This window comes from Vipera ursinii (assembly GCF_947247035.1).
Source record: "Vipera ursinii genome assembly, chromosome: 2".
Lineage (NCBI taxonomy): Eukaryota > Metazoa > Chordata > Lepidosauria > Squamata > Viperidae > Vipera > Vipera ursinii.
Window position 1 is genome coordinate 247707697 of NC_139513.1, and position 19205 is coordinate 247726901.

At 34.1% G+C, this 19205-nt stretch overlaps 1 protein-coding gene across 2 annotated transcripts in view; it reads left to right on the forward strand.

Moving 5' to 3' along the window:
• Positions 1-1737: 1737 nt before the first annotated feature.
• Positions 1738-19205, forward strand: part of EFNA5 (ephrin A5) — a gene marked incomplete at both ends in the record, with an annotated part of 185184 nt that continues 167716 nt past the window's right edge. For both annotated transcript variants that reach the window (XM_083351614.1, XM_083351615.1), the window contains one exon: positions 1738-1862. In XM_083351614.1, coding sequence (XP_083207740.1) covers positions 1738-1862 — 125 coding nt within the window. The remainder of the gene's footprint in view (positions 1863-19205) is intronic.

Here is a 19205-nt window from a genome sequence, read left to right on the forward strand (position 1 = left end):
TCTACGCAGCCGTGTCTGTTGGCCCACAGACAAGCCATCCCGCGAGCATCCCCGCTCGTCCTTTATAGTGGCTGCTGACGATTTATATACGCGGGGGAAAGAAACCGGTCGGTGCAAAAAATCTAGAAGAAAGGAAAAAAAAAAGGGGGGGAGAAAGTGGGCGTGACTATTTAAAGACCCCCCTCCCCCTTTTTTCCCCTTTCCTTCCTCCTCCTCTTTGGCAGGGTTGACTTCTGCTCCTCCAATCCCGGCTGCTCCTCGCGGTCCCTGCCTGCCAGCCGCTGCATTCGACTTTTTCTTTCATTTGCTCGGCGGACTGGGGAGAGAGGCGCTCCCGCCGCGGCCGATTTCTGAGAGCGGGGGAGCAGCTGCTGCCTGCCGGGCGAGCCCCGAAAGCTTTCCTTCCTCTCTCTCTCTCTCTCTCCCCGATCTTGCCTTTCTGGCCGGCCCTCTGATGTAGGCGTCTGCTAGGTTTCCTCAACCTCCCCCCCCTCCCACAACCCCGTTTTTATTTTTTTTTTCTTAATCCCACCACCGCCTCCCTCTTTCGCAAAGTTGACATTCCGGGTGACATTTCGGACCTCCCTTCCACTTGGGTTGAAGCTTGAAGGCGAGGAGGCCGCCTTGCTCCCGCTTCCCCGCGGAGCGGAACCGCTGCTTCCTCCACCCTCCCAGCGAAAGAGACCCCCCCCCCGCCGCCCCGAGAGCTGGAAGACGTCCTTTCTGCCACTTTCCGCTTCTCATCCTCTTCTTTTTCCGAGCACCACCACCACCACCACCACCACCCCCGCCTTCCTTCCAGAAGCCAGCCGGTTGGGATTGCGAACTCCTCTCCAGCTTTCCAGCTTTCCCCTTTTGCCAGCCGCCGGTTCTGGAGGTGTGTGTGTGTGTGGGGGGTGTCTGTGAATTCCGGCCGGGTTTTCCTCCGTCCGTCAGCCAAAGAAGAGGAACGGAGCCCTCCCTCCCCAGAAGCCTCAACTCCGGCCTCCCGCAGCAGGTCCGAGATAGGCGAGCCCGAGCGGCCCTCTTGCTGCTGCTGCTGCTGCCGCTGCCGCCGCCGCCTCGGAAGATTTGCCGCAGCAGCTAAGCCTTCCTTCCCCAGGTCGGCCTCCGTCTCCGCTCCCTCGGAACCTTCGCGCCAAAAGGCAGAAAAAAAAGAAGAAAGTCGTCCCAGAGAGGGAGAGCGCGGGGCGGCGGCGGGGGAGGGCAGAGCAGTCTTTTCCAAGGGGAGGGGAAGCCAGGACGGCGGAACCGCCCCTAACAGAGCTGGACGGGGCAGGGCCGGTGCATGTCTCGCCTTAGGCTCCTCCACACAGGACTCGCAGCCGTGAATGAGCGCCTCCCGCCTTCTCCTTCGCCGCCTGCTGCTGCTGCTGCTCCTACTACTACTACTGCTACTACTGCCCGACTCGTCGCCCAGCTCCCCCTATCGGGGCGCTCAGACTCCCTACTAAGGATCTCTCCTCGGGACCGGCTTTTTTTCGGCGGGCATCTCTTCAAGTCTCCTCGTACTTTTCTCTTTGTGTGTGTCCTGTGACTTTCTGTGGTTTGTCCTGCCTTCTTTTTTTTTTTTCCCTCCTCCTCCTCCTCCTCCTCCTCCTCCCTCCTCCGCTTCTCTCGGTGTTTTCCTTTGTTCTCGTCTTCTTCTTCTTTTTTTTTTGTTTGAAAAGACGCTCACGCGCTCGCAGCTTCTCTCGTCTACTACCGCTTCGCCGCCGTTGTCTTGTGGCGGGAGTGATGTTCCACGTGGAGATGTTGACGCTGGTCTTTCTGCTCCTCTGGACGTGCGTCTTCAGCCAAGATCCCAGCTCTAAAACCGTGGCCGATCGCTATGCCGTCTACTGGAACAGCACCAATCCCAGGTAAGGCAGGAAGACTGGCGCCGTTTGAAAGCACCGGCGCAGTCTGAGGAAAGAGGGCGGGGGGCGGCCGGGTTTGGCAGGGCAGCGTTTGTTAGGGGTCCGGTGCTTCTTTCAAAGGGGAGCTTCGAGGAAACGGGACGAACGACCTCTCTCTTTTGGGCGCTCCCAGCGGCTTTGCGCCTTCAAGGACGCGTAAGTGTGTGTCTAGAGCAGGGGTCGGCAACCTTGGCTCTTTTATGACTCGCGGACTTCAACTCCCAGAATTCCCGAGCCAGCGTAGCTGGCTCGGGAATTCTGGGAGTTGAAGTCCGCGAGTCATAAAAGAGCCAAGGTTGCCGACCCCTGGTCTAGGGGGACGCTTGTTTGTAAAAAAAAAAAATAAATAAAAAGGGAGCAAACTTTTTTTCTCCTCGTTATCAGCCCGGGCAGCTTCTAAAAAGGCCTTTGCCTCGGACCTCGCTTCTCTTGATTTAACTAGGTCGCCTCAGAGTGATTTTCACTTAAGTGACCTATTTGTAACAGCTGGCAAAAAAAAAAATCTCTTCTTAGATCGTACGTCCGTCGCTCACGGAGGCAACCAGGTGGGCTGGAAACGTCCTTCAGCGCGATCCTGAGGAGGGGCCAGGTTGGGTGGTTTTCCGGTTGATAGGTAAACAAATGCATCAGGGAAGAAAAGGAAAAAAAAAATACCCTCGGGAGATTTTTGAAGAGGCAGCGCAGCTAGAATTTACCACGGCGCTCCGAGAGAGATCCTGTCAGTCTGAAGTGTGCTTAGGTTTAAAATATTAAGCTATGTTTTATATTTGTAGTCGCCCAGGGCTGTTGCGGGGAGACTCTCCCAGTTACACCACGTAGCACCTGTTCTGAGGGTGCTAGAAAGCAGAACTGTTGCTCTTCCTCTCGGGGGTTCGGTTTTCCCTTGGTTCAACAGGGTTAGTTAGTCTGGAGTAGAAGTGTTCCAAGTCAGATTAAAGATAACCTCATCCTCCCTTCCCCAAGGTTTCAGTGCTTTCAGATGATCCTTGCTTGGGCTTGGCGGCTTTCCACAGCAGAGTGACTCACGCTGTCAAAAGAGTGTGCATTCACTCACTTGCAGTAGTTGGTGATGTTCTCGCAAAGTAGTCTCCTCTTATCTGTAGCTGATGATTTAGCATCATTTGACAGTGAATGAAATTAAGGTTATTCCGCTTATTGACTCTACGCTTTAGAGCACTGAACAAAAACATCCTCAATGTAAAATGTTCAGTCGAGATTATGCAAAAAACCTACTTTTCTGTTTTTTCTTTATTTTCTTTGCTTTTTTTTTTTTAAAAAAAACCAACAACAACAATTGTGAGTACAGTAAAACTTTTTGGGGGGATGGAGGGTTTCTTAACTCTCATGTAACAATTCTAGAATGAATCAGGCAGTTGGATTAGAAAGTTCTTTCAGGGTCAGCCTATCCCTGGCATTTTTCTTATTTTTCACTTGCTGATGATAGCAATCCTTCCATTGCTGTTTGTGCATAAATAAGGCACCTGAGTGTTTTGTCAGCTTGTTAAAATGCAAAGAAGTTGTTCAAGTATACTTCAGTAGGATTTTTGTTTTGCTTTTCTTAAGCCTTAAGTCTCAGTTTGTGGATGTTTTTCCTTACATTAGCTCTGTGCTATGGATTCAGAATACTGTAACATATTGATTCTGTTGCTGTTGTAGGTAATGTTTTAAAATAGTTTAGTAGTGCTTGCCAAAAACTGTTTTACTGTGTTTGATGGTAGAGAGAAAGTAGACGTTGCCAAAATAAAAAAGAAAAGGTAAAAACTGTTTATTTTTAAGTACATCAAATTTAGCTGGCTGTTCAGCAAGTTAAATTTAATGTATTGTTTTAAGCAAAACAATAACTGAGGATTAGCAGTGAAAAGTGTTTCTGTAAGTTAATTTCCTTGATAGTTACTGTTGTACTTCCAAAGCTTGGCACAACTTTCCATCCTATCAAAAATAAAACTAGCAAAAAAGATGTCAGGTAAAATCAGACAATTTTGTAGAAGGTAGAGCTTTGGGAGAATTTGTCTTTTCTGAATGATGAGTGTTATGTCATAGAATAAAAGTAACAAACTGAAATATGCATTTGTCAAAGGTGGTGACATAATAAACTGAATTTGCCCACTTTGCTTGTGAAAGCGGAAATGTTTTGCTGGCTTTGAATTTGACCAAATGACTTGCACATGTTGCTCTTTTGCTTAAATCAAAGCACAGTATTAAATGTTTTGTTTCTCTGCCTGTTGTGGTATCAATTAAACATGTAATGTAGTGCAGTACTTCAATATAAATAATCCCTAGGACGGTGAGGTCAGAACTTGAACATTTAAACCAATGAACCTAGAAGCCAATTGCATAAGTGAATATCTTTTTTAAGACTGCAAAGAAACAGTCTTGTACATGTGTATTTTGAAATACCAGAAAGTAGTGAGTTATACTATAGAACTTTATCAAAGTAACATGTGGTTGATGGAGTAATTAATACATTTCCTACTATATTGCTGTATTAAAATGTTTGAACTAGATTTTCTGGTTTTAAATAGAATATGCTGAAATTATATTTTTTTCATACTTGTTCATTCATTTGACATACTATAAGACTTTTTAAAGACAAATTCTAGAATTTAATACATTTTTGCAGTTTGTTTTATCATCGAAGTTCAAGGCCCATAGTCTAATTCATCACTTGGGTTTTAATTAACATGAGAGATATTACTCTACAAGAAGACTTTTACATCTTTTGATTCTTGTACTGTTAGAATGCTCTTCTATGAGTCTTACTAGGATAAGCTAGAGTGATATAAGGGGACTTACTTCTGAGTGAAGTTATAGTACTGCACTGTAAAATCAAAAGCCATAAAAGAATCAGAATATTGTGACTTAATTTAAATAAAAAAGTTCATAAAAGGAAAAAGTTTATGTAAAGATTTCTATAATAATTTCTGAGTTTATAATGCACTTCTAATTAGAATGTTTACACAAATTTTATATACAATTAATATACAGAATTAGATAAAATAATTTAAATGGGATAAACCAGTAGTCTTCTGAGATTTAAATGAGTGCCCATTTACATTTTAATTAATTAAAAATAATGTAATGCATGAGTTTATTCTTCAAAGGTATTCATACTTCTTAGTACTTAAATGGGTTGCATCATTTGTGCTATGAAATATTTAAAAAATTCTTTTAACTCTACAGTTGAGTTAGGGTTAGGGTTGTAGATACTGTTAAGGGCCATACCTTAAACTTTAAACACTGCACTGATATCTGTGACTTAGGAGTCTAGATTTATATGTTGTGCGTAGAACATCTGAATTCTATTTTCAGTTCTAAAGTGATAGGTTTGATAGTTTTGACTATTGAAATATATATTCCTGGGTATTGTGTTTCTAGATTAGAGATACATTTTGAAAACTTGCAAATGCAGATTTATTTTGAGCAGTATTTTATAGAAATGTACTCATAAGCCCATCAAGAATGTTAAAGCATACATATAGTTAGTATTTCCATTTGTATAATTAATTATATTAAAATAAAACATGTATGAAAGCTTTGGCCATTTAAGTATTTCTAGAGTAATATATGGATATGGGTAAATTTGGAAAAGATATTGCTATCTAATAAAATGATATTATTAACATGCAATACAATCCTAGGGAATTTAGGAATGTAATATTAGCCATAGATTCATTAATAGTAGTTACCTCTACAATTTATCGGAGATGTGAAAGGGAATATAAAAGTATAAAATGAATTGTTCATCCTCAGACTGCTTTCTGTTAAAGATATGTTAAACGAGATTCAAAGATGACCACAAAGCTATAATAATCAGTGTTCTTGTGAATTGTCAGTGAACTTAAATTAGACTTAAATGTATTATTATAGTGAGACTGCACCTATGCTTAACTGTATGAGGGACTTTATCATCAAGCAGGCTACTTAAATTATAACTTTCAATAAATTTCATACTATATTAAAAGTGCTTACTCTTCATAATGGAAGGTCATTCATATTGATAATATCTTATTGTATGCATTTTTTTCAGAATTTTGGATATCACTTAAAGTTCATGACTTAAATCTTGAAACCCTGTAAAGATAAGCAGATTACTTAAGTCGTTTTGTTCCAAATAGTGTATAAATTTCTACTAGAAATAAATCCCTGCACAATTGTAGTGTTATTTAAATATGTTTTAAATTTATTTTTCTTTAATAAGAATATAATACTTTCTTTAATAAAAAACAATTTTATTTTTTAATAAACAGTGATTTTATTTCAGGCTTTCCCAACATAAAATATTGGCAATTAAAAGCTGATGAAACCAGTCTCCAGCCTAGTGAATTTCCTATGATTAGAAGTGCACAGGAAAAAACTTCAGAAGTACCTTACAATACTATTTTGTTGGTCTGAAAATTGTTCTCTATATACAGTGATTATTAGTACAGTCTAGCCTTTTGCTTTAGACATCCGTTCAGTAGCTATGTAGACTTTTCCATTCTTCAGTAAAAGTAAAACAACTAAACACGTCTCTACTTTTACAAATAATCTTTAGGGATGTGTTTTAGAATTTAGGACACAGTGGCCTTTTTTTATTGTTAGAGATAGCTAGATAATGCTGTTCCTTTCCCTTCTTGAGACCTAGCAGTCTGCCAGCTCTGAAACAAATAGAATAAGTCCAAAAGACATCCTGGGCTTTCTGCCTGTGTCGACTTGATGAGATGAATGTACACACAAGCACACAGGTGCTGACATTAAGGTTATGGTGGGAAAAATGTTGAGATTAGTTGCTTAGTTATCATTATACTCGTATTTTTTAAATTAGATGGTTAAGTATTTTACTTTTTTGTTTAGGTACTAACAAAACGTAAAGTATAATGATTTCACTGTTTGTGTTTAATGAGAAAACTAAGCATTTCCTGTTATGATCAATAGATCTCAGTTTATAGTTTGGCTTCAGCAGGCCTTATAGTATAACTATTACTGATTATGCATTTTGCTTCCATAAATTATTATCCAATATGTAATAAAGTATGTTCCTTGAAATAAAGTTTACTTAATTAAAACTAAGATTGATCAGATCTTATCCTTCTAAGCTGAATATAATGGTTTGCATAGTCATATACTTTATTTTCATTAGTTTACACTGAATTATTGTTCAGTGTGAACTAATATTACAGTAGCAAAGTTTGTTTTTGCAGCTTTTAAAACTCATATATTGCTGAGAGCAATATAGTGCACTTATAAATCTTTTATCTTGTACATTTTATTTTAGTCTGTATGTTTTATCTTGTAGCTCTAAGTTGTAAATGTTAGTTTTATTCAGTCTAGGTTGCTGACCTATAATAAAGAATTTTAGTATTTGAATATTACAATGATAATTCAAACTAAATTCCTACATTAAACATGTTACTTTCCAACTAGTTTATTAAACCATTTTTCCAGCATTACAATTCTAGTGAGGTATACGCCTTTGAGAGCAGTTTCTTTGTGTGTGTGTGTGCGTGTGTGTGTGCGCGCGCATATATTTCTTCCATTTATGTTCAAATCTCTAGTCATTCAGAAATTAAATGTCAAATTTATAAGACAAATGTTTTTGAAACCACTTTCTGCTGACCTTAGAGCTATTGATTTATCACCCAAATGTAACACTCAACACATTCAATATTTCTTGTAGCTAGTCTTAAACCTGGGTATGATTCATACACATTATTCTAAAAGCCACTAGAGATAGGTTGTGATTTTAAACAATTTCAATACCAAGTCTATTTTTTCTTCTTATAAAACAAAACAAAACAAAAATCACACTGAAGAAGTTGATTAAGTAGCTAGTGCTTCATTAGTCATGTAAATATAATAAGGTGTTTGGTTTGATTGCCAAAGAGATCCTCTGTATATCTGATAGTTTATAGATCAGTGAAAATGTCCTGTGAAATTCTGATTTTTCAGTCTTGTGGGTAAAATGTGATCAAGTCTAAAGATGTTACTAATAAATGCAGAAATTGAAACTAAATAAAAACTGTTCTTTGACTAAAATACTTTGTCCTCAGTGCCTGTGCACGGCTAGTATCTCTCTGTAAGTAGAATAGAGTTGGTAAAAATGGGTTAGATAAGAAACAAATCCATATATATCACTTAATTAAAACACAGATCACCGACATATATTTAAATCGCACATGGTTGTGACGATGCAAATGGGTATACTTGGCTCAGTTTCTCCAGCACACCAAACTTTTCTGAATTCCCCATTACAAACATATGTACAAGAAGTGTTTAGAGTTTAATGATCTGCAAGAACCATGTATCATACTTCCCAATTCTTTCTGACTCTAGCCCCTAGCTCTAACTCTTGAAAAAAAGAAAATCCAGGGTTAGAATATAAATGAAAAACTATACAAGAAAATTGTGTACTAATACATACTTTTAAAAAAAAAATCTGATAAATCTCAAACTGCTCCATTTTTTATTTATTAAATTTATATTCCACCCAACTTGCCATCGAAAACAGCTATTAGCACATTCATATATCCATTTGTAAATGTACAAATTATCCAGGCAAAGAATTGTGTTATTAATCCATTGATTCCATTTCCAAGTGTAGTTTTCACCTCTAATTTTTTATTTGTAGTAAATGACTGAATTATTTTGAGTAGTTTATTATGAGTAACAAAAGGAGATTAAAAACAGCAAGTGATATATTTTAATATTTCATATCAAAACTAAATTATTGTAGATGCACAAGACTCAAAAAGCTATTATACTTTTTAATATAAATAAAATAACAGATTCCTTCAAGGACCCCAGAAATATTTATGCAGACAAAATTATAGTGATGAATCTTACTTTGTAGATTTCATTTTTTCTGTCACTTAATAACTGTGGCTTTAGGAAGCTTTTTTACTTACATTGCTGTATGTTACGCCAGTGAACTAGGGCTATTTTTTAAATGCTAAATGAACATTAAAAATTATAAAATATTGGTCATAAAATAACTTTTCTTTTGCAAACTGTTTCAAGTTCTTCTAGTCAGATTTGTTTGCTTAGAAACATCACCCATTTCATTGGATGTTTATAGGTTGAAATATGATTCAGATGAACAATCTCTTAAAATAGGATTTAATTTAATTTAACACACACACACACACACACACACACACACACACACACACACACACTCAATCCCATGGGGTTGGGGGAGGTAATTTTTGCCAGTTTTTTCTGTCCCAGACATTTAGATTACTACTGGTTTTTGGTCAAAGATGTTGAATAGGAAGGAGAAATTTATGAAAAGCATTTTGTTTTCTTTGGCCAAAGCTTCCGTTGCACTCAATATTCTCTATTATGAAAGACATACTCATTTTAGACCTACCAGTTTTAGAATTATTAGAACTTTTATAATCTCTTATATCCATGTACTTCCAACAAATAGTAATGGTTCAGATTATAATGATGCTTTATTTACATATAAAATAATTTATTTCCTGTATTTTTTAATGTAACGCATTCTAAATTTTGATAATACATTCACAGGGATTGAATACATAAAAAGTAGATTGTTAATTAATAGATACATACACAGATACAAATGCACACGTACTGTCTATAGGATGTGTCAAAAGCCCGTCAAAGTCTTTAATTAATATATTTTTTCAGAGAAAAGGAATGTTCATGGGTCATGTATCAAGTGAGAAAATATTTAGAACAAAATGGAAACTAATCAGTACATTTAATATAATTTATATAACAACTGACCTTTGGTATGCCTTGTACAGTATATATAAGCTCATACATCTAAATATATTGAACATAGTTTTCTTACCTTAAATTTCAAGATGTTCAGTTGACTGTTATGTAAAAAAGTGGTGTTTGTAAATCCTGTAGTTGGAAATTGTGGTATATAATGCTAAAATGTTTCAAAGAAGCATTATCTATTTTGTGAGTAAAGTAAAATGCACATTTTAAGAAGTCCAACTTTGGTGAATTAGCTCTTCCAATTAATTTGGAAAGCTACCCTGCAAATTAGTAATAGAGTTTTAACAAATGTAAGGTAGTAGCAAAATATGCCATTAGTATCACTTTTGTCTAAAAAAATTCTTGTACATTTCTCATATTCACAGAAAAATTAGTATCTTGTAACAAGTGAGTTTAACAATATATAATACTTTTTATAAAGAGGGATTAGTTTGAAAATAACGACCTGAAACATAATTTGAACTTTTTTTTATTGCATTGAGACAAAAAAACGCCATCAAGTTTTAATTCTGTATCTGCTTAAATGAAAGCAAACACAATGAAATTCACCAATATAAATGCACCAATATAAGATTGTACTGTAAATGAAGGCTGTTCACATCCTTCAGAATATAATTTGGAAGAAAGGCTTTGGAATTTGGGATTGTGCAGCACCTCTTTTGCTATAATTTTGAGCAACTTGAGTTTTTTTAGGCTTTGTCATGGAGCTTTAAGAAATTCACTCATTAAAATTTTGTGTGACTCCAGAAAACATCTTTCTTTGCATTGAAGTGCGAAAAAAATATATGTTGCTTTATTTATCACCAGAGAAGTACTGTGTTAGCATAAACTCTGAAATATTTCTTCCAAATCATAGTTCTATACCAAAAAAATGGTAAAGTGTATATTTCATCCATTCATTCAATTTCCACCCAACTCAAACAAGTGACTCTGATCTGCTTGCAATTCGAAAATAAAAAAAATTAAAAGCAATAAAACAATATTCAGTACCATTAAAAGAAAAGCAGTAACTGAACCTGGTCTTTCTTCTATAGCTATATGGAAACTTTAAATTTTATTTAAAAGTTTAAATCTATAGGTATGGAAAGTTCCAGGACATGTCATGAGTGAGGTTCGGTAAATGATTACATAAATTTGCTCCTAACCATGTTAGATTTTTACGGGAGTTCTTCAAAGAAAACTTTTTGTAGCATAATTTTATTTATTGGTGGAAACAATTCCTAATATTTGCAGAAAAAGTATTTGTTGTTACTTTGCTTCATATTTTTTCAATTTTTTTTTGGAAACTGATATCAGCTGTTTTGCCCATACGTATGCATTTATATTTTGTTAAATGAATTTATTATTGGTAAATTCATTCAAATCAGACAAGCCAAGAACATTTCCATGCAAGGCAACATCATTCTTTATTTGTTTACTGTTGTTGGTTCAGTGATTTTGCCATTCTTTAGCAGCTTGGCTTATTAAAAATTAGTGATCCATCACTAAGAGGGATACAGTAGTATTGTTGCTTCCTAGAGGAATTTTGTGCCAAGCAACAAGAAATAATAGCAATTCAAGAGCTGCCAAACGTGTGCTTCCTAATTCCTAATTAGGCAACAACTAGAGGAACTGACATTGTAGGGAGAGGCAGTTTCTTCTACATATCGAATAAAAATATAGAAAAAGAAATAAAAGGGAGATAATAGTCAAGTATTAGTTACCCCTGTTTACAAGACTTTTCATCAGTTCAGTCTGAAAAGCAGAATAGATTGTGGGATTTGTGAAATAATGGCTAGTGATGCTTTCAGTTACTTGAACATATTAATAAGGAACAACTTCAGCAGAACATAAGGACGAAAGGTGTAGTCCTTTTCCCCCAATTATGGGAGTAATGGCGTATGAAAGTAAAGCAACATATCAATATTTCTGCTAGCCAGGTTTGCCAATAACTCCTGGCACAGACTTTATTATAGTTGTGATGCCATAATTAGCACATTTTCTTAATATGTACAGTGGAAAAGGCAAGAGTTACAACTGTCATGGGATTTTTTTTAAACCCTATTACTCTGCTAGTGTTTTTGTTTGGCATTTAAGAAAAAATCTATATATATATATATATTATTTGACTATTTTTTAAAAAAGCTGTTAAGAAAAATGTCATGTGATTTATAGTTTCTAGTTATTTATGTATTTACTCAGACTTGTATGCTGCCTCATTCTATAGAATCTAGGTAGATTACAAATACAATACAGATCTGATACCGAAAAACAATCTTATGTTAAAATGAAACAATAATCAAAATGTTGAATCTTCATTCCCATACTGTACATCTTCCAACTAATCCACCACTGCATGGTATAATTTTATTCCTGGAAGGTTTTGTAGAAGAGCACCATGTAACTACCTTCTTGTACATAATATGGAGTAAGCCACTCTGATTTAGGGATGCAAGTTGTCCTCCATAATATGGAGTAAGCCACTCTGATTTAGGGATGCAAGTTGTCCCAGGCCTGTTTGGTTTCTGAGGTCCCCTTCTAGCTATTTCTCTTAGATAGAAATTCTCAGCAGTCCTCAATTTAATTGGTGCTATTAGATGATTAAGATTTAATCAGAATAAATGGACACAAAGATATTGTGGACCCACCCAACCCATTTATGATATTGCAATGAATCACCAGTACCTAGAATAAGTTGATAACCAGTACAGCTCTTGCTGTAGAGGTATTAGGTGACTTTGCCAATTCTAACCGTTACAGTATCTATTTTATTCTCCAGTTGAAGCATCAAAGCGACTTTTGTTTTTTAATCAAATTATAATAATTTTTGAATGATAACTTAATGGTATTGTCCACTTGTATCAAATCAATTATATTTTCTATTTTATTTATAAATATACATCACACAAAATTATATTCCCTTCAGTTTTAGTAGGGTTTTGAGTAACCTTCGGTATATGCTGAACCTTTGGAAACGTCTTTTGGAATTGACACCATTAATAAAATGCAGCTCTTTTAACATTCTTACAGCAATTCTGTCTCTTTCCATGCATGTTGTAAAGTGTAAAAAATATAAAGGATTGTACTGTAATATTTTTACAGTTTGCTAAAACAGTTAGAATCCTTAATTAAATGTTTATTATCCATTTAGCTAAGCCCATTTATTTGGTATCTGCTTATCTAAGACAAAAAAGTCTATTTATTTTAATGCAGCTTACTTTTGCATTGTTATATATCAGATTCAGACAATGTATCCATGTATCGGGCAGTTCATTTTATTTTCCAGCTGCACACTTTATGTAATATGAAATATCAGCATAAGGGGCCAGTAATTTCTGTTGTGTTTCTGTGTCTGTCTCTGATTTTCTGTTTGTACAAATTGCTGTTTTAGAAAAATAGGTAAGACAGTAAAACCCCGAAACATTCAGAGTACTTTACATTTTCACCATACAAAATGTTATTTTGTAATTGAACTCTTTATTTTCAAAGGTCAGATATCTGCAGAACAATTTTTGTATTCATGTATGAATTTAGTTATTTTTTGGTAATAAATCATTTGCATAAATTTACTTAATACATTTTTATTTTCTGTTTTAATTATTGACCACTATATTTGTTATGTTTCTTAACTAAAATCTTTTTCAACAAAAGATGTTATATATAATAAATGTGCTAATCTCTGAAATACTATAATATGGCCATTCATTCATTTTGCTGCAACAGATAAACAGAGTTATTGTTTTCAAAGTTTATATCTAAGCAACTGTTTTGGATATCTACAAGTTTTAATCCCAAAATAAATCCATTAGCACTATGAAATAAGTAATCAGTGAAAACATAAAACAAATTGAGCTTTTTATAAACTTAACATTTAAATCCTGGGCATTCTTAAGCAAAACAAATTTCTATTGTTTTCAAATGAGATTCACTTTCTAGTAAACATGTTTAGAATTTCAACCCATTTTAACTGCTTCCACATTGCATACATTATATGAATTATAGTGTATTATATTAGTTAAATCAGCTAAGTTTTTGTATTAATTTGGTTTGCATTTGGAAAGTTATTTGTTAAAATAAATAACTATTCTGATAGCATGGACAATATGAGATCTAACCTTTTAAAATTGCTGTTTTTGCAATACAAATTAAGGACCTTTGTGCTTGCAGTTTAGATACCTAACAGAGTCCTCCTTTGAATACATACGTATTTTTTTAAAAAATGCAAAGTGAGCTAATTGTGGCTGAAATCCATGCCATGGGTTAAAGTAGCCTTTTGTAATAAGATTTGATCTGGATTACATTTTCCATGCTTAAATTTAAATTGAGAAAATATGCAGTTGCATGTCACAAACAAAAAGTAATATTTAGTTTCACCCTAAAGTATTTGCTGCAGGTGGAAAACACTAGAAATTATTCTTAATTAAAAATAAACAAATGTATTTCTTATATATTTTACGCATTTTGTACCAAACCCTTATATATGTAACTTCAAAATTTGATACCAAATTTTGGAGTTACGTATGTAAGATCTTGAGGATGACATGCAGTATATGAGGAGGAGTATATGATTTATATATTTCCATTTTTATCAGCTTCTAAATTGACATTGACAGTTCTTTGGGCATCCCTGGAACCCTCTGAAATTGTTCTGTGAAAAATTGGTGCAATTGCTGTATAACAGCACTGGATTATGATAAGAAAACAAACAATAGTAAAAAAAATCTGATATATTAAGTCTTAAGTAAGATTTGGGTAAGTGTTTATAAAGCTCCCAAGTTCGCAACAAGTGAACAAAACCCTAGTCTTCAAAACTATCTCTTCCTTTTGTATTCATTTCAACAAAAAAAGAAAAGGAAAACTGGGCATTGATTGCCAAAAAGTTGCGAAAGCAATTCAGAAAGGAATAATTTTGCAGATTTTTTTCCCTTTTAGTTCAATAATCTTTAGGTTCCAAAAAATAAATAAGGTGGTAGAATTTGTACTGGAAGCTAGTGCTCCTCAATGCATAGCAGAACAATTGCTTTGAATTTTCTAAAGATTAAGGTAGTAAAATGGAGCAGAATAGAAAGCGTGGGCTACCATAGTAACTCAATGACCCAATTTTTTACAAGCTGATTTAATGAAATCATATAGTCATCCCTGGCAGCCTTTTCTATTAATAACTAAAATGGGGATATTTTTAATGTATTTTATTTTATTTTTGCTGCTAGAACACAAGTCTGGTAATCAGATTGTCTTATAATATATATATGTATGTATACATATGTATGTATATGTATATTATCCCGTCTCCTTAAGCAATAAATATTGCATACTGCATATTTGGGCCTAAAGTATAATTGTATCTATTGAACAAATAATACTACAATTATTTTATGATGGAAATTATATAGTATGCTATCAAATGATTTATTATGCCACATACTACAAAATAATTCTCAAGATATTGAAATTAAGTAATTCTTAAAGACAATTTTATATTATTAAATAAAGAAATAGTTCTTAGATTAAGTGATCTCTGTCTTAATTTCCAGGACCTAAGCCAACATTTCTAATTTCAAGAGGGATTTTACAATAATATGGGGATTGGTTAAATAGTGTTATGCTAATGGACTAATTAGCATTTAATTGAATATATAGGTGAATTGGTTTTTACCTTCTTACCTAGGGAAAAACCCAGTTGTTTTTCAAGTAATTAAAAATTTCATAACATTTTTTCTTAAAAGAAAGTCCAGGTGAAAAATTTATTATGCTAGAGCTCTCTCCCTCAGTCTTGAAAGTAATACTTCACTATTTATAGCTGGTGCTATCAATGAAGAGTAAGTTCTTGAAATCTTTGATTTCAGGTATGCTCAATTGAGAAAAGACCTGAACTTTTCAATAACTTTAGCACATAGAATGACACATTAAATAGAAATATTGCTTTCCATGTGTTGGCAAAGCATAATTTTCAGAAAGCTTTGATGAGCCTAATATTGAAACACTCTTTCTAGAATTTAAAATGTTCCTGTACCTCTTTCTTTTGATTCTCCAAAACTGAATAGCCTAACGGGTATTTGAACATGTCTCTCAATACCTTTAATAATTATAAACCCAAACAGTTATAATAACAGTAATGATCCTTTTTATCTGGCTGTAATATTCATTTATTTATTGTAGCAGACTAATTTATTTGTATTTCTGCAATCTCACAATGAAGTGAAAATTATACAGATTAAATTGTGTAGTATTTAAAGCACATTCTTTTTAATGGGATATTTCTAAGGCACGGGGGTGGATAATTTAAGGAACTACCTCTTCCCAAAGATTTCTACCTATCATATCAGGTCTGGCAGGAGGGCCATGGTCTGGATCCCATCTACTTGAGAAGGTCGTCTGACAGTGTCCAGGGGAAAAAAGAACTTTTCTGATGTGACTTCTTTCTTTGGAACATCCTCCTTGCAGAAATTAGATTGACCCTGACCCTGCTTACTTTTGACGAGGTGTAAATACATGGTTCTGTCTCTAAGTTTAGGTGTTTGGATCTGTAGTAGAGCTTGTGCAAGGGTTATATTACTTGATATATTGTTATTTTTTGTTCTTTAGCTGCTGACTATATTTGCAAGGTTTTTATATTGTATTTTTGTTTTTATATGATTTTAATATATATAACTGCCCAGAAGCATGATTTTGGGATGGGTGGCTGTATATATTGAAATAATTAATATTAAATGAATATTCTGATGATTTTTTCACACTATTACCATATTTTTGTCAGGTGATTTGTTTTAACATTTGACCTCTTCAGTAAGTTTATAAGGTTCCTGCATCATAGCATTTTCTTATAATTAGACTTTTATCCCCAGTAAAATATTTAATATATTCAAAGTTAGTATGCCATTATATGAAGGATATGTATCCAGTTTTTCTCTAGAGCCACATAATACTTGCATTATTCCTATGCATTTATAAGAGTAATATTATGTTCATGTTTTTAGGTGAATTGTTCAAGGCAATTTTTTCTATAAACTTTGGCAGTTCAAGGTTCCCTAATAAAAATAATTAAATCAGAAAATTTACTTATATATTTAATTTGTTATCATTAGAATAATTACCTAAATCATCCATTTCATTGTGCTCTCTCCTTTTTTTTTACCCTATCCTTATTCTTATCCTAAACCTCTTTCTTCATATTCATTGTCTATATTCTGTTTATATTTTTGGTTAAAATAAGATAGATTAATCTTAGATCTAATTGTATATTCTGCTTTGGAGTATTTGCATATCAAATCTAAACTGCTGAAAATAGTAACGGGATCTGTGAGCTAAATTATTTTCAGATATATCTTCGACTGTTTAAAAAGTCAATTGTTTTTCCTTAGTCTCACACACACAGAGGCAAGATTGAAGTATGCATCCGTTAGGAAAAAATAATGGTGGACATAAAACGCAGAACACAGTTGAATTCCATTCTACTCTATTGAGAAGAAATGGATGTCAGCATGAAGGACAATAACTTATTCTACACTTTTGAAACTTTGGATGTTTTAGAAATAGATTACTCTTTTCTGTAATGGAATAGAAATATGTTTATAAATTTGTGACCTATCTCACACATTTGACTTCCTTTAGCAAGGGGGCAGTTTACGTTAAGTTTCTCAGGATGAAGGATCAGAGATAGGAAAATTGAAGAACAACCCAGAAGAATGCATTGGAATTATATCTCCTCTTCCGATCCTATAAACAACAGGGCACAGCTTGAATACCCTTTAGAAAAGCTATTAAGACCTATCCAAAAGGTGTTTTTGTTTCCAAAAGAATAATTGGACTTTCTTGGTTTTTTTTAAAAAAAATATTTCGCTTCTCATCCAAGAGGTTTCTTCAGTTTTAAGAAGGTGGGTACGAAAAACCCCCAAGAAAATCCATTTACATTTTGGAAAAAGCGCTTTTGGACAACCATGACCTGGATGACTGAGAATTTCCATAAACTGTTAAGACCTGTGGTTTTTTTTTGTTTTCTTTTTGCACATTTGGGTCCAATTGACTCCTTTTTTTGATTGCTTCATTATTGTGCCAAAATAGTACAGATTTTGGGAGAAGGAATAATTTTTCTGCTTCCCCTTATCACCTTATATTGTAGATTGCTATTTATCTTCCTTTATCACATCAAAAAATAAACAGTTTTATTCTCTGATTTGCAGAGTGTTTTCTATAGTTGCAGTGGCAGTATTGTTTGCCTTTTAGTTCAACTCATTCGTAGAATGTTAACACGAAAATTTAAAAGGAAATAAATTACTTTTCCACTGTATTTATTTAAAGGAGGATGTTGCATGTATGAAATTGGTTTGTGTTTAATAAATGTTTAATAAATATAGTTGAGATATACATAATAACTATTACATTTATCTTTTTTGGTTGTATGTTTGAATATTTCTAATCATGTTCATGCAAAAACAAGTACTGGTGAAGAAATCATCTTGAGGTGATAAATCACTTTAGTGCTAGTTTTTATTCTGCTTAAAATAATACTTTGATATAATGTTAACACAGCTTCCTAAGGTGCAATATTAAGTACTATGTATATTACAATAAGCCATGAAAAATTGCAGTATTCGAAACCATGAATGTTTTTATGCAATATGGTATATGGCTTATAAGTTATCCTGAATATATTGTGGTCTATTTGCTTTTCTTCAATAAAATAACAGAAAAATGTGGAATGAATTGAATTTATTATAGAAATCAGCTAGATTTAAATAGACTATGTTTTATTTATAAACTCTATGAAAAAAATCAACAAATAGTAGAAGTAATATGGGTGCTTATTAAGCATGAAAATTGTGGTAAGATATTTTGAAGCACGTTAAAAGTATTTAGAAGCATATTAAAGTAGTTTGGAATTTCCTGACCAGCAGTAGTTACAATTTCAGATTATTTTAATCAGCTCCCTGAATTAATCAAAATAGATCAGATAATTTTCCTATGAAATTTAGCTTTGTTAAATTAGTTTGCTAAAAGTATGGAGCATAATGAATTATCAAAAAGATAGGACAGGTTGTTTCAAGTAACCTATATTATTCATAATAAATAAATATGAACAAAGCTAATTAGGCCTTTGAATAGCATGTTTATTTAATTCAGTTGTTTGTTTAAAGTTATTTAATACAGTTATGCATGCTTTGAAAACTAATAGTGTTCTATACTGAGACAGCAGCTCTCTTCTCTTCATTATAATGGCCTTTTCTTTTGTAGCTTCTTCATATATCTTAAAATAGATAGATTTCTTGAAAGGAAATTAACCAAAAGCATTACTGTGAGTCTTTAAGCAGCAGTACCACACCAAGAACCCTGTCTGTCTATCACATTTATCGCCTTTATATAACCAACAATTGTATTAAAAGTGACCCTGGGTGGTATATATTGAGAAAAATATTTATTAAAAAAATTAAAATATTCAAATTCCACAGAATGAGTAAAATATCAATCTTATCCAGCAGTCTACTTCCAGAAAAGTAGGGGTTGATACTAGACAAACAAATAGAAAACAACACCCTAATCAAGGAACTACCAAGGAAAAAAAAATCATCCACACTGAGGATTTAAAATCAGTAATTTAAT